The sequence below is a fragment of the Grus americana genome, chromosome 1 (genome assembly GCF_028858705.1).
Source record: "Grus americana isolate bGruAme1 chromosome 1, bGruAme1.mat, whole genome shotgun sequence".
Lineage (NCBI taxonomy): Eukaryota > Metazoa > Chordata > Aves > Gruiformes > Gruidae > Grus > Grus americana.
In genome coordinates this window covers 8,482,887-8,508,625 of record NC_072852.1, presented here as the reverse complement: position 1 = coordinate 8,508,625, position 25,739 = coordinate 8,482,887, and the positions used below count along the sequence as shown (strand labels likewise).

General features: G+C 40.2%; 2 protein-coding genes across 12 annotated transcripts; both read right to left on the bottom strand.

Annotated features, from left to right (window-relative positions):
* Positions 1-100: 100 nt before the first annotated feature.
* SUV39H2 (SUV39H2 histone lysine methyltransferase) lies at positions 101-11,289 on the bottom strand. Of its 8 annotated transcripts, none has more exons than XM_054813568.1 (7): positions 11,230-11,289; positions 9,874-10,019; positions 8,217-8,888; positions 6,290-6,436; positions 4,579-4,708; positions 3,122-3,237; positions 101-2,322 (listed from the first exon to the last, which is right to left on the bottom strand). In XM_054813568.1, the coding sequence occupies exons 1-6, from the start codon at positions 11,246-11,248 to the stop codon at positions 3,128-3,130; spliced, it is 1,224 nt and encodes a 407-aa protein (XP_054669543.1). In that variant the 5' UTR covers positions 11,249-11,289; the 3' UTR covers positions 101-2,322; positions 3,122-3,127. The 8 variants fall into 8 exon arrangements, 7 of the variants coding, with proteins under 7 accessions (XP_054669543.1, XP_054669544.1, XP_054669542.1 ...); XM_054813569.1 differs by having other exon boundaries at positions 101-1,092; XM_054813567.1 differs by having other exon boundaries at positions 101-3,237.
* A 965-nt stretch (positions 11,290-12,254) lies between these two features.
* HSPA14 (heat shock protein family A (Hsp70) member 14) lies at positions 12,255-25,422 on the bottom strand. 4 transcript variants are annotated; one of them, XM_054813562.1, is made up of 14 exons: positions 25,332-25,418; positions 25,078-25,158; positions 24,899-24,981; positions 23,980-24,028; positions 23,074-23,167; positions 22,863-22,953; positions 21,592-21,696; positions 20,664-20,825; positions 19,638-19,793; positions 18,284-18,386; positions 15,904-16,119; positions 15,331-15,504; positions 14,267-14,337; positions 12,255-12,929 (listed from the first exon to the last, which is right to left on the bottom strand). In XM_054813562.1, the coding sequence occupies exons 1-14, from the start codon at positions 25,386-25,388 to the stop codon at positions 12,851-12,853; spliced, it is 1,521 nt and encodes a 506-aa protein (XP_054669537.1). In that variant the 5' UTR covers positions 25,389-25,418; the 3' UTR covers positions 12,255-12,850. The 4 variants fall into 4 exon arrangements, 3 of the variants coding, with proteins under 3 accessions (XP_054669537.1, XP_054669539.1, XP_054669540.1); XR_008575496.1 differs by having other exon boundaries at positions 12,863-12,929; positions 15,331-15,455; positions 25,332-25,409; XM_054813564.1 differs by lacking the exon at positions 24,899-24,981 and having other exon boundaries at positions 25,332-25,422.
* Positions 25,423-25,739: the final 317 nt, after the last annotated feature.

The window sequence follows — 25,739 nt, the reverse complement described above, 5'->3', positions numbered from 1 at the left end:
GGCATTAAGAGGTTACAGCCTTAAGGCAAATTCTGCTGCTACAGCTAATTGCGACAGGCTAAGATTATTTTTTTTTTTTAAGAATGACAACAACAAGAGAAAAACTAAATTTAATTTATTTTATCAAAAACTATAGGAAGATAGCAATACTTGAGATCACACATCATGAAAAGAAAATGTTCCTGAGCTTACAAACTGCATATTCTAATGTATACAGTCCTAAAACATACATTAGAAATAACCAAAAGATTGACTTGGAGATTAAATAGACAATAGCTTTTCTTACAGGTGATCTTGCAGCTTTAGTTTTGCTACCAAAAAAACCCCAACAAGTTAAACCCAACAAAAAAAGAACAGCTAGAGGATAGATCACAGGTTACCAGTCTCTAAGAAGTGCGTATACACAACTGAACCAGTGGATGTGATGACGCTAACAGACGACAAAGCAAAACAAAGGCAGAAGCTGGGCTGGTTTAGGCTCCTTAAGAAATTGAAAATAGCTTTTTCTCCTTTTCCAATTTGGCAATTTTCCTCCAAACTCATAAAAACAGCAAAAGGAGTTTTAAAAGTGACACAGTGCCCCATTAAGCTAATTCACCAACTGCAATCCAAATGCACTGTGAATAGGTGAATATTAAATACTGTTCAAGGCTCTGAACTGGAAACATGCGTTTACTTCAAATGAATACAAAATACTGTTACCTCCCAGAACATAAATTAACGGTCCTTTATTTATCACACAAGAGGTAACACACACAACCTTAAAGAACAGCAGTGTTATTCCAATGCTGTTGGTAACAAATACTGCCTTGGGAAAAAGGCAGACACTGAACAAGACTTTTATCTTTTCAAATGCATTTACTTGCCCTTTTTAAATCAAAGTGGGCATAGACATAAATAGACAAAAAGTGTCGAACCAGCCCTGCATCATCTTGTACAGGAGAGGCCAGAGAAACTGATTTGGTAAGGAATCCATTTCTTGCTGAAGCTGCTCTCGCCACCCTGTACCGACAGGGAAGGCTGCAGACAGCAGCGGATTAAGGAGCTGGAGATTGCAGATTCCATCCACGTGGAATGCATCGCTGAATCGGGCTACATGCAAGAGAAAGCACTAATGACTCCAAATGATGGAACATCATCTAGAGTTTGCTAACATTAAAGCTCCACATTCCACTTCAACTTTATATATATTAAAAAAAGAATCATTAGAGATGTGGTGTAATAAAAATTGACTAGATTCAGCATTTATCCAAGTGTGTGGATACAGGTGAGCCTGGTAATGACAAATACTTTTTAATCTAAGCAAACTCTCTATTTCAACGTGTATCTCTTTGTATTGCAGATTACAAAACTTACACAGCACTTTCAATGGCCCACACTCTTCACCCCAACCATGAAACTGATTTTGGCCAGTAGCATATAAAATGTCACTTTCTGCCGAAGGGCCGGATCTTCAGTGCAAATGCAACTGTGCTTCTTAATGAAAAAACAACCTGTATTATCCTTTGAAACACTCTTTTTGGAGTGCAAGTAATCCACATGAAATTTAAGGCATTTTCTAACAAATGAAGTAAACGGTTATATGCTGGGTACTCGACTTCATTCACCTGAGCCAACAGCTGTGCACCTTATAAAGGTAACTAGCTGACCTATGATACATAGCATCCATTTATGAAGCATCCATTTATGGAGCAACATTATTCTGCCTGACCCTATCAACATTTACATGATTTGTAAAGCAATATGCAAGTTTTACAAGCTTTTAATCCATGAGAATAAAGCACTTAAATCATCCCTGGAGCATGGACCTTGGCTGTAACTCCACTCATAACCTACCTCAACTGCTCTTCAGTGTTTCTGAAGCCAAGCAAAACTTAGCATACATTACGAATAGATCGAGACAACTTTAAGATGATCAGGAAAAAAGAAATAAAAAAAGACAACTCAAGCAGCTGAAGAACAGTACATTTCTCAGCCTTTACATTCAAGAACATCTTACAAATGTCTACAGCAAATGGGTAAATTCACCCCTAGTCTAACTTCACTGAAGTTAACATTTTTGCAACAAGAAAAAACAGGCCTAGTATCTTAAGAGTCTGTCACTAGATAAAAAAAGTCACAGTATGTAAAAACTTAATCAAAACCAGTTGAATACAAATCAATTCCCCCAGTATTTTTGCACCTAAGAGATAACTGATACAGATAACAGAGTATGTCCATAATGCATCAGCTCTGTTAGACAATGGGCTGCTCTCCCTATTCTTTTGTTATCTATTTCCAAACTGTAGCCAGTAATTTGTTTCAGCAATGACTGCCAAATTTCTGCAATGAAAACAAACAGCGTATGTTACTACCAATAATCTGATTATTTACAAATTCTCTGTAGAACTGCAGACCTCCTATAGCATCCTAACTACAAATCAGAACAATTGAAAAAAAAAAAAACAACAACAAACTTATCTATGTAAAACTTCTAAATAACATAACATCAGCTAAAAAACATTTGAGACCTTGATCTTACATCTAGAATCTGCTAAAACCAATTGCTTTACTTGCGTGGAGTTCAGTGGACATTTTACAATCTGCGTTCCTATGAGCCTTCATTTAGACAGAGTCCGATGGCTGTCCTTAATCCTTCACGCCGGTGCCATAAATGTTATTGCTAATCTTTTGATGCTTTTCTTTATACAGCAAAAAAGGCAAAAGAACTGTCAGCTATGATTTAGGATTCAAATCAAAAGCCTCCAGACTTTTCAAGGAGTAGAAAATCTGTAACGTTCCTTCATCCCACTGAAATCAGTTCCTAAAAGGCCTATGGCTGCAAGCTCACACTCGAATATTCAAATCAAGGTACATTTTAAAGAGTTTTCTTAGCGTACATTTTACTGCTTCCTAAATAACAGTTCTAGAAAAATTGATTTTTAATCCCCATTATCAGTTCTGTATTTGCCTGAAACACTACATCTCTTTCTTTGGCAAAGCCATTTCAATTACAAATGTAATGCCTTGTTTGCACTGTACTTATTTACATTAGATGTAAGAATACTTGAATAGATGTGTGAAAGAAGAGTCTTCTTAAAACACATTTAAAAGAGAACAAAGTATTTGTGACTTTGGATACCCGAACTCAGTTGAGATAACCTCTGCAACACACAGCTCCACATTTACAGACAGTTCTGATCCTCTTTTTGGAAGGGCTGAGACCATCAGCAGAGTCTGCAGTCAGATCTATGGAACCTGTGACACAGATAAACACAGATAAGGAAGTTTTAAAAGACAGACTGAAACTGTGCTAGGTATTCAAATGGTTTCAAAAAGCCTTCTAACACCCCAGTTCTTAAAAGAATTGTATGTGAAGCTATACTGAAATTTACTGACACCCACATTACAACTACTTACACAACACCTAGCAGACATACAGAATCCAAAGCTCAACAAACTCAGCCTTGTACCCACAGGTCTGCATCCACCGGTCAGCTGAGACTGCAGCCTGCCTGACCATTAGTGTCACAGACACTACAAAAGAAGAGGAGTTTTAAGGATTTTAATAAGATCAATTTGTCAGTGCTAAAAGGGAGCTTCTACAAGAATGAGGTACGGTTCTGGAGTGTAGAGATGCTTCTTTGAAAACTAAATAGTGCAGCAAACAATACATCGCTGTTGTGGATAAATGGTTTGCACACACAGTTTGACACACGCAACACCCCTGTCAGCAAACCTCAAGAATTTTCTATTGTACCGGGAAAAAAAACCAACAAACAAAGTAGTCATAGAATGGTTTGGGTTGGAAGGGACTTTTAAAGACCTGCCCAACTTCCCTTCCATGGGCAGGGACATCTTTCACTAGATCAAGTTGCTCAAAGCCCCATTCAAGCTGATCTTGAACACTGAAAGGAAGATCAATTATCAAAGAATCATGGAACAGCCCAAGTTGGAAGGTATCTCAAAGGATCACCTGGTACAACCTTTCGTGGGAAAGTGAGCTTAGATGAGATTATCCAGCCTCTCCTCCAACTACATCTTGAAAACCTCCAGTGATGAGGACTCCATCACGTCCCTGGAGAGCTTGTTCCAGTCAATAATGGTCTCACTGTAAAAACTCTGGACTGGCCTTCTTCTGTCCTATGCATCTACATCCACAACTGAGGCCTACAGACATCAGAATCCAAAGACAAACCTACAGTGCCTTAGACCACTCAGCTGCTACAACTGTCTTTACAACTATCACTAGTAGGTAACTTTGAAAGTAGTTTACCTGGAATGCCAATTTGAAAAAGGAAAGCTTTTGACCATTCTTGTGACAAATCTTCAAAATAATTTGCCTTGCCAGACATTCCAACCACAACCCCTAGCTGTGCGTAGGGGCACTGAAGGAGGTAACGCATGAGAGGTGCATGCAAAAGTTTCTGGGTGCGCTCTATCTGCGCTACATGTCAGTGAGTGCCGTCTGTTCTAGAATCCACAGAGCTGTGTTAGGGAGATGCGGTGCCCGACCTAAGATGCTATCATCAGTCAGACTGCAACAGGATCCGCCACTGCCCCAAACCTCCCACAAGAACAGTGCAAAATTCTGCAGACCTTTCATCTGATAGTCAAAGGTTAGCTCTTCTCCGGCCTTGATGGTTCGTGTAGAAAACAGCGCTATTCGAGGAAGACGCAAGTCGAGGTTATCAATAAACACATTGAAGACCTGAAGGTTTGGATCACACTGTAAGGCAAAAATTAATGTAGCTTCTGTTAAGAAAAATCACACAGTAAGTTTCACTGAAGTGTTTAAGTAAACCAGTGTTACAGGAAAGGTTCTTCTCTCAGTGACAGAAGTCTGAAATTAAGTTATCTTCCAAAATCAGCAAATTACCTTCTTGAAACAGCATTAAAGGAGAATATTCATAGCTTAGAGTCGAGTCCTTTCAAGAAGGCAACCTTTACAGAGTATGCAGACTACACTAATATTCAACAGCCTATTAAAAACCACAAAAGGTACCTTCAAAAGACGACAACAAAAAAGATGACAAACAAAGCAATTAAAGCTACATTCAGAAGTTAGTATTTACCTACAAAACCCATAAAAAGAATTACAGTTGAAAGAAAAGACAACCTAGCATCTCAAGTCACACACACCCACTATTCTGTATTCAGGTTTAAGCATTGCTTCCAGGCCAGATACAATATTTTCATACTATGAATAAATTTCTATATTCAATTGCTATCCTGCTCAGCTTCTGAATTATCCGCTACAGGCTGGGTGGCAGTGGGAGGGTCAAGGACACTACGCATGAACTAGAAAACACTTTATTTTTTTTTCTGGATTAATTGTCAGAAGTCAGTAGTCACTGAGACAGTTTGTTAAACTCTGCACACTTTTTTGCTCTTTAACAGTAAAATATATCTCACGTTAAAGAATCAGAAGTGAAGTCAGACATTTAACTTTACACTGAAGAGTAAGAATACTTCACTCTCATTTCTGAAAGTGAAGGGCAATTGGCTGTATCTAAAACTCTTCCTTCATCCTTCTGCCTCGCAAGCCCACATGAAATACAAACGTCATCAGCTCACAAATCTGAAGACATGAATTTACTGTATTTGTAGAACACTGGCTGCATACCTCACAAACAGTACATCAGTAAGAAATAGTAACTTTTAGTTCAGCAGCCTTTACAAATGCAGTTCAGCCTTCTTGCTTTAAGTACTTCGGTTGAACAGGAAATAACACACTAACAAAACTTCCTGTTTAAAATTTACTTCTGAATTCTTTGGCAAGTTTAGATTTGGTATGAGGAGGGGAAAAGTAATCTGCACGGCACAAATACCAAAGAAAGCACAGAAAATTTCATTTTTTCCTCTAACAATGTTTGAAAGATGAAATTCAGCATAACACCCCACTGCCCTGCTACACAATAATGCATCAATTCCTATCGTCTTTGATTCTTCACTAATTTTATTAAGCACTTCTCATGTGTTAGGTCTTTTAGTGACTTGGAAACAAACACACCCAAACCAACCCTATTTTGGTTGTCTAGAACCAAGAGATTCAGTGACAACCCCAGTCCTACCAAATGCCCCCACTGCAAGCAGCATCTTGGTCCCAAATTTTTGTAGGTAGTCCTACGCTAAGTTATGCATTCTGTTCTATTTATTATGTCATCTGACTGACTGGACTGTGCTGGCATGAAACAAACTACTCCAGAAAACTGTACATATAGTAAGAAAATATTTACAGTAGGAGAAGATATTTCTGGCACAATTAGGATAATTCTCCAAATTCTTAGTATACAAAACAAGGTCTTACACTGTGATTCACAAAGTGGGACACATTTCCATATCGAGCTGCATCTACTGTAAATTCATCTGAGTCATAGTCCAAATCAAACAAGTATGTATTTCCCTGGTTGTCATAGAGCTGGCCTCGTCTCTCTGCTTCCTCACTTGTAATCACCTAAAAAAGAGGGAAAAAAAAAAAAAGAAATCTGCATCATATTATTAACTACTACTAAATTAAAACAAAAATCACAATCAAGTTAGAAAAAGAACTTTACTTTGTAAAAAAAAAAATTACATTCGCTTTTTGATGTTGAAATAGCATTCTGTCTCTAATGAATAAAGAATACATACATATAGCTAAACCAATTAGTTACTGAGGCTTTTCTGGATGCAATTTGTCAACAGCTGATGCACGGCACTACCTTGTCTCAGGAAAAAATATCAGCACTATTGAAAGTCTTGATGATGACAATCAACTGTTTCTACTTGAAGTTTCTATACCCACAATTTTTCATTAGACCCAGATAACCTTGTTTACTTCACATAAAATAAAGTTGCAACTTTCTCCCTTTGCCCAGGCGAAGATCAACAGGTATCAGTCTTTACAATGCAGTCACATTTACAGTCCAGCATGCATCTCCTGCGTTCCCGAGAAGCATCTCTTCCTGCTATTTTTGACTGCAATGAAAGATCCTATTCATGACAACTTAGACAGATACATCACTTCACAAAGCTGAATCTATGCAATTAGGCTAGCACATACTAGCACAAGGTAGAAATCCAGAAACTCCCCAAAGGAATAGGAGAACTAGTCACTTTTGCAAGGAGCAACAGCTTAAACAACTTCATCTGCAGCCTGTTACGTTAAATGTATTCTGTTGTGCAGACTCAGCAAAGAAATCACAATTTGGCAGCAAGACAGATATGAAATGTAGTGTAATTGGGCAAAAAACCTCACAAATCTTTCTGACAGATGAGATTTGAGAACTTAGCAGTAGGGAATAAGTACATTCAGGTGAAAGGGTAAATACTCTTCCATTTAAGCAACAAAATTATGTAATCGTGTTCCTGCATTAATGTTTCAACACAGATATTTTGAGTGACTGACCTCTTGTACGTTTACAAGAAAAGTATGAATGTGAGAGGTCAGAAGATTTGGGGCCGGAAGCATGGAGGAAATACGATGAAGGCCATAAACATTTGTACAAAGGGACAGGAGGAATTATTTTGAGTCAACTCAGTAGCAAGGCAGATTTGTGGCACAAATACAACAGACTGGATCAGAGAGGCTGCCAGGAGCTACTCGTGTAAAGAGCCCTGACATGGAGCAGAGGCTGAACCAGACAATCACAGGGCAACAGTGTCTCAAGAGTACTCAAGGTCTGTATTTTATAACATGAAAGTTCTGTTTGAAATAGTATGAGATCGAGTAAACAGATGAAGTCCCTACCACAAGTCTTATTCTTGACAATCAGAAGTAATAAATATGTTTGGAAATACTACCTTAGAAGTTCAGACAAAACAGAAAGGGCTGACAGACTGGGTGGGGAGTCTGGTAACAACTGTGCCTGGGGAATATCAAAACTACAATAATAAAGATGATCAGGAAAGAATGAAGAATATGACTGCCATGAAAGAAAAGAAGGACTTGTCTTTAGAAATACTATTAGGGCACATAACTAAAATAATTGTTTAGCGACACACAGGGTAAGTATTCTCTTTACATTCAACCTTCTACAATCACTCTGAAATAGACAATATATTGGACAATATTCTGGACAACATATTTTTTTCTGTCATCTAGAATGTCTATTTATCATATTCCTCTACTCAAAAGTAGACTTATCTATTATATAGTAGAAGCCAAGAAGCGTTAGAACTGACAAAGCTCATCAAGATTTTCTCCAGCATTTCCTTTATTGTAAATAATTCATCTATATGAGATAAATACGTACCTCTCCAACATACTCCATCACAAAACTGTTGGTTTTAATTTTCTGGAGGGTTTTTACTCCCCAACCACGGCCATTGTTAGTTCTGAAGATGCAAAGAGAATACGGCGTACCTTTCTGTACTATCCTATTAGGGCAGTCAGGCCCACACCTACAAAATGAATTGCATTCATAGATGGGCAAGCCAGGCTGGATTTTCAACTTCTTTCGTTTATTGTAAGCCAAAATAAATCCAGCCTCCTTTGGACAGCACTTCTCAGCAGGACAGTCAGTGCATTCACAGCCAGTCGTTATTCCATTTATTACGTTTATTCCCGGAGCAGGTTTATACTCATTAATGTAGTAGAAGTCTAAAGGAGGGCCTTCAAGATCCACAGTGTTTTCTACCAGAATCATTGCTTTATGATTCTTTTTCCTGTTGAGTTCTTCTTTCCATCTCTGCAGAGCTATTCTTTGCTTAGCCTTCTTTACAATGTAATCTGCAACCGCAGGTTTCAAAGCTTTAACATGGTTTCTCACTTTCAGTGCTTTGCCTTCTCTCATCCGAGACAAATATTCATTCTTGTCACTAAGAAAGTTTTGAAGAAGCAATGGGCATTTCAGATTTTTCTGAGGCTCCCAAGTATTTGAAGATTCTGGCCATCCTTTCCATTTCACAAGATAGTATTCTGTACCCTTGAAATAGAGAAACAGATACAAGATTTAGCCACATTTCATTTTGCTGAAGCCCAACATCACAGAGTACACAGACAAACACAAAAGAGCTCTGGACTTAAGAAATGGCCTAAAGAGCAGAAGGTCTTGATGTCCCCATAACAATTAGAATTGGGGAGAAAGAAAAAAAAATAAATCAAGTTTTCTGTTTGCAAATTAACTTATAGCACAACTTTGGATACTTTACATATCATCTCTAAGGGCAAAGACATAAACAGCTGGGATGAACTCCAATTGCTAACATTATACCTGGAGAAGGCTAGTTTGTTAAGGCTGTTAAGTAAGTTATACTAAGTAGTTGTATGACTCGTATGCACAAGCAGAATGTAGTTGTATCACAGAACAAAAAAATAATTTTAAACTTAATGAAAAAAATCTCTAAAACCTACTATTTGTCGTATCAACCATCGTCCCAAGAGAGTATTCCATTCAAAATACATAATATTGTATTTATAATCGAGAAGCATACATTTTGTGCTTATTTTAAAAAGGCCAAATAACTGTAAAAAGGCCAAATCCTGAGACCGAATTTCACTGGCACGATCAAGCTGTTAGGAATCCAGTTGCACCACATGGCCCTAACTTGTCAGACTACAACAGTCTAGAAGAAATATAGACTGTTACCTGCAAATAAAGGAGAAGCATTGTAATACATACCAAGCTACAACCTAAAAGCATCAGCATTTTGCTTTACTTCCAGACAGGCAAAGGCAAAACATTTCATATTCTAGCATCTCTGTAATTTCAGCAGACTTTCCTTCAACATACCAAAAGCAGTCGTTACACCACTTTGTTTACAGTTCAAAGTTTAAAAGATATTTCATTCAACATTAGCAAGAGCTTTGTCCTCACAGCTTGCCACTTTTTATTATGAGCAAAACTACCTTTTGGCTCACTTCCAAATTTCAGCTGAAAGAGTGATCAAATTGGTCTGTGTTTCTCTTACCTCGTCTACCTTGTAGTCACACAAATATTCCACCTCATAACTCTTTAGATTCCTGTTGGTGATTCCAATGGATTTACAGCTGAGATTTTCCTTCCTACATAATTCTTGGAGGGTCTCAAGTGAAGCTAGACATGGCACATACCAAGCTACAATAAGAAAATTAGTAAAGAATCCTATTTAATGTCTTGGCTAAATTGAAATCATTATGCCTTATCCCAGAGTCCCCACATTATCATTTGCGATAGCAGTCCACGAGTCTCTTGTACAACTACAGTCTCTCTCAAACTCAACCCTGCTCTAATGGGTAAAGTGAAACACGTCAATGATTCCCTTCCTGTGCCTTTATTCTGTACAGTATGTACATTTATAAAGAACAGAAAACATTTTGGAGGGCAGTGACTTCCACAGGTGAAAGCTATGCTAAGAACCGAATAATTTTCCTACAATTAAAGCATCCCATAACTGAACTACGGTGACAAGGAAACCTCCATTCTTTAAGACGACCGCCAAATATCTGTAGTTAGTCAAGTGGAATCGAGCACTTGCGATGCAACCATGGTGACTGGACGAGGAAAGAAAGATCCACGGCGCTCTTCCAGAAGGATCGCGGGTGCATTGTCAGCCAGGCGGATTTAAAGGGACGCGACACTCCGCAGAGCGGCATGGCAAGAGTGCCAGCTCCCTGCCAGAGCCCGGGAAACACGGCTGGGGTGGGGGGGATGAAGTTCGGGGCAGGAGCCGGCAGTTGCGAAGCGGCGAGGGCCGTGCCGTGCCTCCCTCCCCCGGGCGCCGGCCGGGACACCGCAGGGTTCTCCTGCCTCAGCCCCCGCCGGCAGCGCGCAGAGACCCCCCCGCCCCGGCCGGGCAAGGGCCGCCCCGCAGGAGTTCGCTCACCTCCGGGGCGCACCGCCACAAGTTTGGGGAGGCGGGGAGGGGGCGGCGGCCGCCTTTCCCGCGGCCGCCCCGGGCCCCCCAGCGCCGCTCCTTACCCTCGCCCCACCTCCCTATTTACCTCAGCCGCCTCCCGCCCACAGCCTGTCCCGGGCAGCGGGCAGAACCCCCCCAAAGGAGCGGGCAGGGTCCCCAGCCCACCCTGCCCCGCCGCCGGGCCCCGCTGCGGCCGGGTGACCGAGAGCGAGGGGTGGGGGGGGGGGGCGGCGGCAGCGGTCCGGGCGGAGTCGGGCGAGGAGTCGGACACCGGCTCCTCACCGCCGAGAGCGGACGGGAGGCCTCCCCGCGCCCTCCCTCTCGGCCCACCCAGCGTAAGGAGAAGGGAGGGGAAGCCTGAGCGAGGCGCTGCGGGCGGCCCCGTCCCCAGCCCTGCCACGGCCCGAGTCACTGCCGCCGCTACCTCACCTCCTCGCCAGCCCTCCATCTTGGGGGGGGGGGGGGAGGGGGGCGGTGCTCGGGGCCCGAGGCGCCAGCCGCGTGTCGAGGCCCGCGCGGCTCCGCCCCCCTCCGGAAGGGGGCGGAGGGGCGAGTGCGGCGCCGGCGCGAGCAGGCGGCTCCGCCTCCCCCGGCACGCGAAGGGCTTTGGCGGCAACGGCCGCCGGCGGGACCTACCTCAGGCGGGGTCCGCCTCAGGCTCCCTGGGAGGAACAGGGCGGCGAGAAAGGTTAGGGAGGGAGGCGAAGCTTAGAACGCTTTCTCTTTGTTCTTTCATAGCGCTGCTAAGGTGGCAGTGCCTGGGACGGGGCAGGCTCAAGGCAGCAGGCAGCATTCCACCGGACCCCCCACCGCGCTCTGCCAGCTGCAGAGCTGAAAGTAAGAACCACAAGTAAAAGTTTCAGACACTTAAAAAAAGTTACGAACTAATCACAGCACACTTCTCAGAAGAGGTGTTTCCTATTAACACAGGTTTCAAGTTAGGGCTAAGGCCCACACCAGCCCCCCCCCCCCCCAGCTGGCACTATTACACACACACAAAAAAAAAAAAACCCTTAAAGATGTCTGGCCACTAAGCAGTGCTTAATTGTCTCTTTATTTGCTTATAAAGGCCATGGGACTCAGCTGCCCTGTAAGAACCAGACTTTGGATTTTCCATGACCTCTTTTAGAGGTTTTCCCATAGGAAGCTATTCACTTATTTTTAAGTGATAAAAGACCCAGGGATAAGGGAGACAGAACTTTGATCCACTCTAGGAAGCATCACAAGTCCAAAGCCTACGTCTAGGCTGGTAAGCCACACTATACAGACAGTTGTTTGGGATGCAGTAAGATTTATGTCTATGTTATACAGTATCTATTGCTTTTGTGAGGTGGGAAGAATATTGAAATACATGTTCTGCAAACACAAGGCTATTTGGGAAGCCTGTAGAAAAACAAGTAACTACACACAGGTCTCTTCAAATCCAGTGCCACACAGAATGGAGGATGCCAGCATCTCCATAAAAAAATTTATTTTAACGGTAACACATAAATAAGTACATATAACCCTTACACACATTTTTCAGGTAACACCACAAAACCATCTTATAGTAACTCTGGAAAAAAAAAAAGTCCTGCTCAAGATGCCAGCACAAGTGGGCATCACCCCCAGTTTCAGGCAGTATCAGGACCACACAGGATTCCAGTACAATTTGGTGGATTTTCACCAGCTCAGCTCTCGCTGTTCCAATGCTATGCTGCTGAGGCCACAGATGTACTGGTTGAATGGGTACACAACCTGATTAGTCCAAGGAAAAAATCATTAAGAGTATGCAATACGCTTAGCTGCTGAACCCCAGGAATGAGAATTTGCCCTTCACATTTTTTAAAACAGGTGCTGATAATTCAATGCTCTGCTGTCTGCATGTCTTGATTAACATTTTGCACCACACTTTCTGCTCCAAACAGACTTGGTGGCAAATTAACATTTTACTTCAGTTTATTACAGTCCTCTAAGAATCATTGAAGACACCTCAGAGAGTCACCAATTTGGCAGAAAAGCCAATAAGAGACAAAAATCAGCTTAGAAAAATGTTGCCTCTCAAAAGAGACTATGATGCCACTTCAACAGTGATGATTTCAAACTTCCCGGTATCTTGATCTGTGCACGTAACATGCAAGGACCCATCCCTAGATAAAAGAGAAAGGTACATTTAGGACTATCTCAACACAACACTTCGTATTTTACTACATGTTCCAGAGAGGATAAGCAATACTCTTTATGCAGATGAAAAAGATTAGCATCAAAGTATCCTGGGAAGAACATGCTTCAACATAGACTAAATGGATTTATGAAATTAAATTCAGTTCAAGTATTTAGATATGCACTTCTTGCTCTGATTAAAACATGGATCTTCTCTACATACAGTAGAAAAGATTCAGGAACATGTTTAAATATTGTAACTAAGTTTATTTAGTACAGGTTTGTAAACAGAATATGAAGTAATATTATTAAAATATTGGTCTTGAGAACTCTGAGTAACAGCAACCAACAGATAAGCATGTCTTCTCAAAGCACGAGAACTTGAGTTTTAGAAAGTAGTAGTAGTCTTTAAATACCATGGATCTCCTTAATTTTCAAAATACAAGAATTAAAGAAAATAATAAATCCTACTTCTAGACGTACAAGTCACATAATATTTAGACACAAACAGATGTGTTCTACTGAACTTTCTCTAATCTTTTTCATCTAAATACACTAAAAATTCCTTTAAAATAATGCAGGTTTTCTGCACTACACAGTTGCACATATAATCCCTAAGATATTTTTCTTATCAATGCTAAGTGCAAGTCTCTGTATGACTAACAAGATGTTTCAGGTGAAGTCTGTTAATCAAGCATTAATACACCTGATAGTTAACGTAAGAAAATGAAGTATTTTGAACTCAAATAGCAAGTAGAGATTTAGTTTTTCAGCAACATCTAGACAACTTTCATATTTAGAAAAGCAATATGAACTTCAAGACAGTCCTCAGAAGACAGACATGCTTTGACTACTTTGAATTCTGTCTTCTGGTATCTTTATAAACTATTTAGACAGCTTTTCATCACAAATGTTGCATATGAGGAGTCCTTCATGGGTTCCTTAGCAAGTCATAAAGACAGACTCCAGTTTTTCCTAGAAGTGTGGGCACTCAACAGAAATCCCTGTCCCCTTCCACAGGAAATTTGAGATCCCGACTGCTCTCAGGTATGGTTAAACTGATTAACAGTTCAAAAGTTGCTAAAATAATCTATAACTGTGTTAAGTCTTATTTCTTTAGGAACCAAAGCATGAAAGCATAGAAGGTACTGCATAAAAAACACATTCCTACAGAATTTACCCCAGCTAGGACACAGCCCTGTAAGCAATGACATGCTGAAATTTCTCAATACAAAACCAAACATTCTGTAACAGGAGAAAAAGACTGCTTGTCAGAAGTGTGACATAGCAAGTTAAACAGCTGAACAGTAAACATTTTGCGTACCTTTTCATAGTGAGAACAGTTAGTATATCATGTAGGCCATCCTCCTTTTTATCTAAATCCTGGAGTACAATCTATTAAAAAAAAGATGTTAAATTATAAAGTTCTCTAAATCTTTGCACAGCAGTTTAATGGCAGTGACACCACAGTGAAGGTGTGCGATTCATTCTGTTTAGCATCATATTAATAATTCAACAACAAAGCCCTAACACCCTAATGGACTTCATTCATCTGTAGTGCAAATCAGTGTATTTTTAGCTATTTGCACTAACATTTCAGTGGTTTTGTTTCAGGATCTCTCAGCAAGATGGCTGGAGTACCTGCAATCCCCAAAGACTACAGTAAGAGCTGAGCACATTCCTTTACTTCAGATCAGTTCTGTAATTATTAGGCAACATCCTTTCCCTATCCCCTTAAAGATCTTTGGGCAGGACCAAGGTGGAATAACGATTTTCTCAAGTATTCCATCCATTTCAGCCACATCTACACCCTCCCTGATGCTTTAAGTGCACTGAAGCCAAGGTAAGCACATTATCATCATTTCAAACAAGCTGTGTTCTCTCAACAGGTTGACTCCTGAATAGTATCTTTATATCAGTGAGGGTTTAATTACATCATCTTGCCACTGTGAAAAATCCAACGTGGTATTTAATACCAAGATCCTGGCCAGTCTAGGAAGATCAAAAAGTAATCAGCAGTACATACAACGGCTATATCATTACCTCCAGCAGTTTTATTTATAAACCACTGGAGATCTGTGCACTACTGGAATGACCAGTAACGATCTCTCATCCCAGGTGAGCCTACTACAGCAGTGCCAGATGTCAGACCCAGCCAGCCATTCAGAAATTCAAAAGGGAAAAGTCAGTTTCTTTAAAAAGTGCTTCAATACTTCATAACACATTTCTAGAAGAATGCTTAAAGACCATTTCCAAAGAGATGCACATCATTCTAATTTTGTAACAAGAAGTTTTGGTAGGGGTGTGATTGGTTTAGTTCTTTTTTCAGATCCACTTGATTTCCAAGTGGTTGATATTAAAAGTGCACGTAAATGTGTATATACTCACCTGTGCAAATTTACCTTCTTCATTCATGGGACTTTGCCCCAACGACTCGTATAGTTCAAGGCATACAGAAGAAGTGTTTCCTGGAGCATGCAGGGTGTGCTGCCTTCGAGCTGGTAGTGGTGTCCCTGATGGAAATAGCACTGTGAATTTGTCAGCCCCTGACTCGTCTACTCCCTTTAAAAAGAAAAAAAAGAGTTCATGCCTTTCTCTAAGTACTTTAGTGAGCTGGAAGTGTTACAACAGTGCTCCATGAGAAAAGAAATCCAAGATTCATTCTCTCTGCCACGTTTACCATCACAACAAGTAAAAAACCATGACATTCCTATAAATAAATGGAAAAGTCCAGCTATTACAGCATCGCAAAGACACAATCTATCTCCCCTTAAAATCAAGCAGTTTTTCCTGTCAATTTTTTTGTCAATAAACCTAAGTTACCACTTACTGTGGATCTATACCCAATCTGTAGAACTAACAATAAAACAATACTGTTTCTTTAACATCTATCATGCAGAGGTACTGCTGTATGTTCATTGCAGCACTAAAATTTTCTAAGTTAAATAATTTTAGCCTTACCTTAAGAAGAATATCTTTGGCAGAACACTCAATAAGAAGTGCTTCTTCTTCTAACAAAGGATTCTCTTTCCCTAGCAGAATTCCTGCCTCTATGGCTGCACCAATGGGAATAACCTCATCTGGAGGAATCGAATTCAGTAATTCCACAGTTGGGAAAATGTCTTTGATCAGCTGCTGTAGCTTTGGGATTCGAGCAGACCCACCGCACAGAACTACCTGGAAAACATGCCTTAATGATTTCAAACCTTTCTTCTGACAGATAAAACAGACAGGTCACCACCTGAAATACAGAAATTCAAACTGCTCTGGAATAGTTTATTTCAACAACTAAGATGATAAAAATTGATGCCATCTTTGCTTGAATTCTGTTAACTTTTGTATTTGAAATTAAAGGAAGTAGCTTCCAAGTTTGAAATGGTATCTTGAAAAAGTGTTTTTGTAATAGGCATCAGCTAGATGAAGTAACATTTGAAAAATAGAGGAATTCATTGTAAAATAACATCAGGTTGGAAGGGCCCTCCAGAGGACATCTCGTCCAAGCTCCTGACCAGAACAGGCCCAGTTACAACAGGCTGCTCAGACTTTATCTCCATGGATACAGATTCCACAAGCTCTGCGGGCCCTTGTTTCAGTGTTTGATCACTTTCACGCTACAAATTCTTTTCTTGCTATCTAAAATTTCTCCGTGTCGCAACGTGTGCTGCTTGCCACTCAACCTTCTGTCACGCACCTACAGGAAGGATTGTCAGGTTTTGTCTCACGTATGCCTTTCTATTCAGTAACTACAGGCAGCACTGGTCACCCTTGAGCCTTCTCTTCCTACAGAGGAGCAAACCCATCTCTCCTGGCCTCTCTCTGTACACCATTTGCTCCAGAACCAAACCATCTGAGTAGCTCTCCGACAGGACTGCCTCCAGTAGGTCAGTACCTTTTGTCTCCTGTGAAGTCCAGAATTAAGAGATTTTGGCGCTTGGACAGAGTGTCCAGATACAGAGGGAAACAAGTGCTTTCCTACACCCGTGGCTACACCCTCGCTATTACAGCTGATTGGCTGCCTTCACTGCAGAGGCACACTGCTGACCGCTATTAAACTCACCATCTATTACAACCTCTACATCTTTTCCTGCAAAGCTGTTTTCTAGCAATCCCCAGTCCATCCTGCTGCATTGAATTATTCCATCCTAGATGCCAGACTCTGCATTTGCCTTCGTTGATCTTCATAATGTTCTTTTTCAACCCTCCGAATAGCAGCCTAGACCTAGTGGTATTGATTGCTCCCCTCGTTTTGGTACTGTCTGCAGACTTGCTGAGAGCACATGCTACCCCATCATCCGTGTTAACAGAGACATTAAATGATACTAGATCAGTATCTTTTGCAAGAAAAAAAAACCCTTAAAACCCTTTTATTATTACAGTAACTTTGTTGAGGTCAACCAGATCTGCAAACAAAGCTAATCCTCACTTTTCTTCATGGAAAGCATAACTTTTGAGTTCTAAGTTAGGTTCATTTTTTTTTTTTACATTTAAATTGTATCTGCCCCAAGCATTAAGGCCTGAGAGGACAACACATTGGGCCACTTAAAAAGTGCCGCCAACAGAAAACAAGACTTTCTCTGAACAATGGCCTAGGATACTTCATTACCCAACCAGTGAAACTCAGGTGTGACACAGCAACACTAATGAAGAGTCTGAAATAGCATCAAGTATCATTAAAAGCATCAGCTAACTTTTCCTGCAGAATTTATGTGCCAATTCCACCAGCAATAAATGCAGCGCTATTTGCCACACACAGGTGCACAGGAGCTGAGATGAAGTTACTTTCTCATACCAAAGCAAGACATTTGAATGAAGTGAATGTTTGCTACTTTACTCACCATCTTGGGCATTAAAACACTCTGTTTTGGCATCTAATGTGTTTTTAAGTTTTTTAAGCTAACAAGGAGGAACACAGGCAGCAAGTAGATTTGTTCAAATCATAAGACAAAATGACACTCAGGCTTTTTTCCAGAAGCATCAGCAAACCCCACACAAAGATCAGTGAGGGCAGAAGAAAGTCTATATACTAAACTGAAAAGAAGGTACTCCTCGGTTCTACCAAGAGTTACACAAACACACCAAACGGAGACAAATCCTCTACCATTTACTCAATATGTAGCAGTAAAAACACATTGTTGACTCTGACTATAGCTTATACTTACCTTCGAGTAACTGAAATAAAAGCAAAGATCGGAGTTCTAAAGATCTTGAGTCTACATTGCTGGATCTGAGCCAAAAAAAGCTTGGACACATTATGAAATAATCTCAGCAAGGAAAACAGGCCTCAAATATTCTTCTTATGGCATTATAAAGCATATTATGTACAAGTGATTTCTATTATTACCTTATTAATATCATCTGCTGTAAATCCAACTTGCTGTAAGAGCTTTTTAATTGCTTCTACACATTTACTAAAAAGCGAAGAACAGATAAGTTCAAACCTGGCCCTAGAAATAAAAAAACAAAATAAAAATTCAAGAAGTGTTCTCATCCATTAGAGACCAATACCTGAAATGGAAGAACAATCATTTTTAGAACAGACTTGTTCTCTAGCTATACCTGGTACTAACTGATTTGTTAAAAAAATAAAAATCTTATTTCCCAGTTATTAATCTTCAAGTGATTTTTTTTGTTGCGGTGAAAATATCTGTGCTGTTGATTCCATCATTAACATCTACAGGGAATGCACATTTGTTCTTCTTCAGTGTACTCTAGAGAAAAAACAGTATTGTTGTCCTGACTCATAAGTGTAAAAAAAAAAAAAAAGCAAAAATCCTGTAACTGCTTCATCATCCTTAAAATGGAGACACAAAGACTCAAATGTGCCTCAAATTTTCAAAGGCAAATCAAGCTGCGTCCTGATTTGCACACAGGGAGTGGGTTAAGCAAATTGAAAAACAAATTTGTGCTTGCTTTGGGCTCTTTAAGCCTGAAGAGGAAGTGTTACTCTGTACAAACAGAGCAAGTCAAATTCTGCAACATTAGTCCAGAGGACTAGCATCCTTGTCCAAAACAAGTTATAAAGCACTGCTTCTCACACTTGCAAACATACTGTGCCTTATTTTACCAGATCCAACTGCTGCAGCAGTGGAGGCAGAGTTCTGGAATTGAAGAGTATTTCATTTTGCTACAGCTACTGCTGCCTGGAAGAGCAATCAAAATTAGCTAAACATCTCAGTAAGAGATTGTCCCAAGAGAGAAAAGACTTAGAGTGGGACACAGCAGTACAAACAGAAAACATCTTTATTTCAGCTATCAAATAGAGACAACACCAAGACTTCCACGACTCCTATCATTCTGGAGCTCATTTAGATGAAATAGTCTAAAAGCTGCCTTTTCTTTAAGGAAAAGCCACCAACAAGAAACAGTAATAGAGAGAAACCTCCTCCCACCTTGAGCAATTACAGTATCTATTCCCCTTTCATCAACAACCTGATTCCAAAGATGGGTCTCCCTGTTCCTTTTTGCACTTTATTTTCTAACAATTAGGGCAACTTTGTTAGTGTTACTACTGTAACTACTACAGATGGCATCATAACAGAACCAGCAATATGAAACAAAACAAGTTGGTCTATCTTACTTCCGTTTCTAAAATTAATGCCACCAAAAATCAAAGCTTACCGAACATCCTAAATACCAGCTAGAGTTATTTCAAGCACAGTTTTATATAAAAGCAGTAGCTTCAAGATTTGCTTTACCTGGACACATTACAATCAAAATCCAATCCATCATACAATGAATCAACAAAACAGTTTGCACTTCCCAGGGTTGATAATGAGTGCTTTGCAACATCAGCACTGTTCATTAACTTCATCATGGCTCTGGGATTTCCTCTAATATCATGTTTACAAAACCTACATTAAAAAAATACAAGAAATATTAGTTTAGAAAGGCAAGCATTGAGGAAAACCAGGTTAAAGCTATTGAACTTTTTTTTCTGTAGACATTTTAGTATTATCTACAATGCCTCTATTGAAAACTCGAAGAATAAAAGTGCCTATTTCAATTTCAACTAAAGAACACTGTGTAGAGGCACCCTGAACTCAGGCATTTGGGTGTATCATACAGATTTAAGTCTTTCTGAACAGTTTCTCAGCTGAACAAATTCTGTAAGTGACTGCAAAAAAAGGTCTGCAAGTTAACCAATTTTAACCACAGATTAAGAAATAGAAAATCAAACATGAGACTCGCCAACAAAATAGTACGTTTCGTTCAAAAAGTCCCCTTCTGCAATAGCACACAACTGACCACCTCAAGATCACTAGAGCTAATGGTAGGTAATACATTTGCTCATTTTCATTCATCACAGGATGACATGCCATACAGACTTCAGTCTGATGACCCAAACCCTGCCATGGTCCTTCATACCAACAAGAAAAACAAACAAAACCCACACAGGTGAATTCCCTGACACCCCAAAAGCTTAAAGATGTAAGCAGCCTGTAGTCAAGTACATCACTCAAAACACAGAACAGTTCATAGCTGAGCCCTTATAGTTCAACACTGACTTCAGGCAACATCTACTCAAATCCAAGTATTTCCCAGTCTTCCTCCTTGGCCCCCAACAACAGACTTTCCTCTAATATCTTCATTTGAGCCATTTCACTCACAGTCTGCCTGATCTGACAACCTAATATGAATTTTTTTATTTTTTTATTTTAAAAAAAGCATCAGATAATGAAGTTCCTGTCCTAACAGCAACATGCTTAGAATTTAAAACCTACCTCTGAAATTCAGAAGCTAGGTGCTGTGCCAGAGCTTCTGTGAAGCAAACTCCACCAATGCTATCATCTGTGTTTGTAGCAAGTACACGATATATTCCACTGTTTACTTCGATGACTGTGATAGAAAGCGATGTTCCACCAAGTTTATAAACCAACACATTGCTGCCAAAAAAAGGAAAGTATCTAGAATTATGTTTACTTTGACACGCTTCCTAAAAAGATGATCACTATATAATGTATTGCAGGTTTTAATCAGTTTTGTCAAGAGGTTTTGATTTGGGTATTTGTATTTAATGCATCTTAGTATCACTGACTACCTGACAATGTTCCCTGAAGAAAAAATTGGTCTACTTCATACAGTGAGAGTAGCCAACATTTTTGCTACAACACAACTGAGAATTGAACATCACACTCAAGAATTACATGAGAAGGCTGAAAAATACCAACCAAGAAGAAAAAAGACAAGACATCTGTTGGCCCTGACAGCAATCTTTGCTATTTTGAAAATCTTGTGAATTATCTGAATATTCATAAAGGAAACCCAATGCACCTACTGAACCCAAGAACTCTGCTTTAGTTCTTCTAGCACATGTAAAATGAACCTCTCCCCCATAATTAAACAGCTACGCCAAAATCTGTTTGAGAAGGGATGCATTCTTCCTCAAGCCAATCGACTCAAAGAGCAAGACAGAAGCCGGGGACAAATCTTTAAAGACAATTCTAAAAAAAAAATAAAAAACAGAGCAAAGGGATTTAAAACTATGGATTTACAACTTCTAAATTGTTATTGGCTTTATTGAGAGAAAAAAGAAAAACAAGCCTCAAATCATTAATTTTGTATTGACTGCTAAGGCAACACAGCACTTAAATCCTGAGAAATCTTAAGTACAGCAGCTTAAATTTAAGTAGTAAAATATTAGGATTTTACCTTTTCCCAGTGGGTGAATCTTGGCCAATTCCATAAGCCAGGAGAGCTGCAGACGGCTCATGAATTAATCTCATAACATTAAATCCAGCAGCTGCAGCTGCTTCCCTGTGATAAGGCATAACAGCATTTCATTTTACTTCAATGATTTCACTATAGTCACACACGCTATTAAGATTTCATCTGAACCACATATGCCACCAATTCAGAACTTGGTTACAGCATGGTACTAACGAAGCAAAATGACTGGAAAGGAAAGGTATCAGGAAGTTCAGTTGCTACTGTGTTCTTCAGGTAGCTGGATCTGCTGTGTGCTTATTGTCAAAGAAAACACTGACATAACAGTCTACGTATCCCATAAAAACTGGCAAAAAATGCCTTAGCTACAAGATGAAAAATACCACCCTCAATCAAACTTGGTAATTTCTCTTCAGGCGTGGCACTGCAAGTTCTTGGTACATTATCTCACCAGGTATCATGCTAGGAAAATCGATTTTACTCCCAAATCAAGTTACTGCACTTCACTTCTAACATTTTCTTTACTTCAGTAACCCTAGGACCACCCTGCTAGTCGTCTCCTCCACTTTGAAGTTATTTTGAAACTTGTATGCCAAAGCAGTAGAATGTTTCATTACATGTACTGCAAGTACCCAGTTCACTAATGTAATGACCAACTTTAAGTGTGCTTTACATATTTCATGACAGTTCAACATAAGGGCTTCTGCATACCAGAAAGTAGAAATAGATGCTGCCAGTTGTGTACAGCTTTAAGTCTATTTATGTTTTCATATGGAGGAACTTTTACAGCTACGCTTCCAAGAAGAACTTCCAAGTAGAATACTACTGTGTATTCTGTATCTGCTCTCTGATAAAACAGTCCTCAATAAAGTCATATAATGCCATTTGCTTTGGCGAGTACTGTTGTACGAAGGGATGGGAAATTACGGAAGAGGGCTGAGAAACTATTTACATTTCAGAGGGGACACTGAATATCTGCTAAAAGTAACACACCTGAAACAACATTCTATCCTTGGTGACACCAAAATTCCTTCAACTGGTTCAGAATTTAATTTCTGTTACAACAGTGAATTCCATGAAAAGTTGCTAAAGTCAGGATTTAATCTCCTGCTTTCCTATTTTCCCAATTCAAATAACATCTCAATGTCTTGACTGATAGTCACAAGCTGAAGTCCAGCAGAAGAACTCCCATTGCTGACCTGCCAGCTGGTCTGCTTTAGGCACGTTAAATAACAGAAAAATCTTAATCCTCTTACCCAAGGGCATTTTTCTGATTCTCTTCAAAATCAAATGGTACAGTGATAACAACGTCATTTACATCTGAACCCAATGCAGACTGAGCAGTTTCTGTTTATAAACATAGGCAGAACATGTTGATTAAAAGCAAAAAAATCAATATACCACATCTTAAAAATATGAGAACAGCTTATAAAGCTAAAATAGGTTATGATTTTACTTATTACATACCTTTCATTTTACTGAATATCAGTTTTGCCACATCTTCTGGGTTAATAAGTTTATTATCTATTTCATATTGAAGTTTTCCATTCTTCTCAATTATCTGTAAGCAAAGTCAACATATCCTTGTTACATATGTAATTTGTTTATTAACAAAGAGTAATGTTTAATTTAGTTTCTGTTCAAAGTAAAAAGCATTGGACTGTGTAAATACTTTCTGCGTTAGTATTACAAGGGAATAAATACTTCCATGATGCATATCAAATATCACAAAACCCCCTTGTATTATCCAACAGACATGACGGTGACATTCAGACGAACTTAAAGACTCTAGACTTTCTTTTTCACTTAACAAGTTTTCCTTAGTACAAAAGCAATGTTTAGAAGAAAAGTACTTGCCTGTTTACATTCTGTAAGAAAGAGTAACAACTATTTATATAAGCATGTCAATATGAACAGTCAAAAATCAGCAAAAAACCCTCTTGTTCCTTCTTTATAAATGTGCTTTCCAGGATAATTTTTCTATTGTTTTGCAAAAAGGTTTCTAGTAACAAGCACAGTAGTACCCAAATTAGATACTGAGATTAAAACAAGTAGTTAAGCATTTTTATCACAAGGTGCAGTAACCTTGGCATCTTCTACCAGCACTAAGAAACACAATAATGATATTACCCAAAGAAGTAAGAATCATCCCTTTTCTGTTAGACTATATTGCAATGGCACATCTCAGAACACGGTGAAGTTCTCTACTTTACAAAATGAGAAACATTCTCTATGGCAGCAAATGGACCGTATATAATGAGAGCTGATCGCTACAGAACATAAACATGGTGTGGTACAAACAATGCCAAGAACAACAGTATAAAGTGATACAAATTAGTCTCAGAACAACAAAAACCCCGAGATCATACTCACCGAACATTTGCTTTCTGCAATGTATTTCTCTGCCTGTGGGTCACCAGAGCTGTGGAGACAAATTGAAAATCACAAAATAAATCATATGCTCAAGGGTAACTGCACAAATTCATCCTGCTGATATTCCTTATAATGTCCACAGCATATGGAGCTACACTTCAACTAAAATTCCTGTTTCCACTCTACAGATACATTCACAGAGGAGAAGAAAAACCAACAGTTCTGACTGCTGGTATCTTTCAATCCTCTTTCACTAATCATAGAAAAAATAGCAACCAGTTAGTGAAAAGGGAAAACAAAAGCCAACACACTGTTTTAACCTGCTATCCCAAAAAATCATTATAAAATATTTTAGTAGCACTTTTGTTGTATCGACTGAAATAGGGTGACAGCAATAAGCTGACTACCCCTAATACTCTACTAACTATGTAAAGTTACACATCTGAATAGTGCTGATAAGTACATCAGAATAGACATCATCTTGTCAGCTCCTTTCGGTGGAACAGCTGTACCACACAGCTAGGTCATCACTGAAAAGTTTCATCGCATCTCTGATGTTAGACCTAAACCAGGAAGTTTAGTTCTAGCGTCACTGTAACTGCCAGCACCAATCAACACAGGTCTAACTGAAAAGCCACAACACGCATTACGTCAATGTGTTTCACTGTTGTAATAAACGCAATACAAAGTTTCATGCAAATAAAACCACAGTGGATTTTAGCCACAGGAAAACATCAAGGTAACAAGAAGACATTTTAGTTAAGAAATTTAAGATCTGACATATCTTCCTGTCAATGCCAGGTTACCTTTACACTAGATTAAAGGGCCTTCGGTATCAGTGCTGACACTACATTTCACTGTCCAGCTTTAAGGGGGAAACCCGAACTTCTCACCTTCCCTTTCACACCTGTTCTCTTACCTTCGCCCAAGGATCTGCTTTACTTTCACTACAGTGTTTGAGATATTCCTTATTCTACTTTGCTTTGCAGCTAACCCCACAACCTGAACGGAAAGTCAAGAAAAACAAGAAAAATAATTAGTGCGCAACAAGCAGAGCCCCCCTCCTCTCCAAACCGCCACCGCAGAAGGAAGCCTCACCTCCTCGCTTTCCGAGAAAGCGACGACCGCAGGAGTGACCCTGTCCCCGGCGTCGTTAGCGACCACGTCGGCGCGGCCATCCTGCAGACAGAGGCACCACCCGTCAGCCGCCCCTCAGGGCGTCACTCGCTGCGTAACCCCGCAGCGCAGTGAAGTAACAGAGATGACCCCGGCCGGCCGGCCCGCGCCTGCCTCCGCCTCCCGGCAAGGGCCGCCCCGAACACGGCGGGCAGAGCAGCCCCTCAGCCCCTCACCTTATAGACGGCGGCGCAGGCACAGGTAGCACCCAGGTGGACACCGATGGCCGCCATGAGCCCCTGCCGCTCCACGCGCGTCAGCCGCCCCACAATGCACTGCGCTCCCCCCGACCAATCCCGTTCCCCTCTTCTCCCCGGCCGCCAATCAGAACCCTCGCGGCGCTCTCACACAAACCAATCACGGAGAGGAGCACTTGGAATGGCCGTCATCGGCGGGGTAGCCAATGAGAAAAATCGAGAGAGGGACGTCATCAAGCATGGTAACAGAGCAGAGTCGGTGCGCGAGGCGCGGGCGGGCCGGCGGTGGCCGGCCGCTGAGGGGAGTTGGTCAGGCGCGGGCTGGAGTTTAATTAACCCCAGAAGACCCAGCTGTTAAGAAAATAGAGATTTAAATGGAGAAAAGAG

Coding starts and splice junctions, on each gene's coding strand:
- SUV39H2 (XM_054813566.1), bottom strand. Junction 8,889..9,873: donor GTGACTACAAGGTAGACGAG/GTAAGAGAAACA, acceptor CTCTATTTCAAG/GGTACAGAATACTATCTTGT. Junction 6,437..8,216: donor TGATGGAGTATGTTGGAGAG/GTACGTATTTAT, acceptor CCTCTTTTTTAG/GTGATTACAAGTGAGGAAGC.
- HSPA14 (XM_054813562.1), bottom strand. CDS start 25,388: ATGGCGGCCATCGGTGTCCACCTGGGTGCTACCTGTGCCTGCGCCGCC. Junction 24,982..25,077: donor CTTTCTCGGAAAGCGAGGAG/GTGAGGCTTCCT, acceptor CTTTCCGTTCAG/GTTGTGGGGTTAGCTGCAAA. Junction 15,505..15,903: donor CCAAAGATATTCTTCTTAAG/GTAAGGCTAAAA, acceptor TTCTTTTTAAAG/GGAGTAGACGAGTCAGGGGC.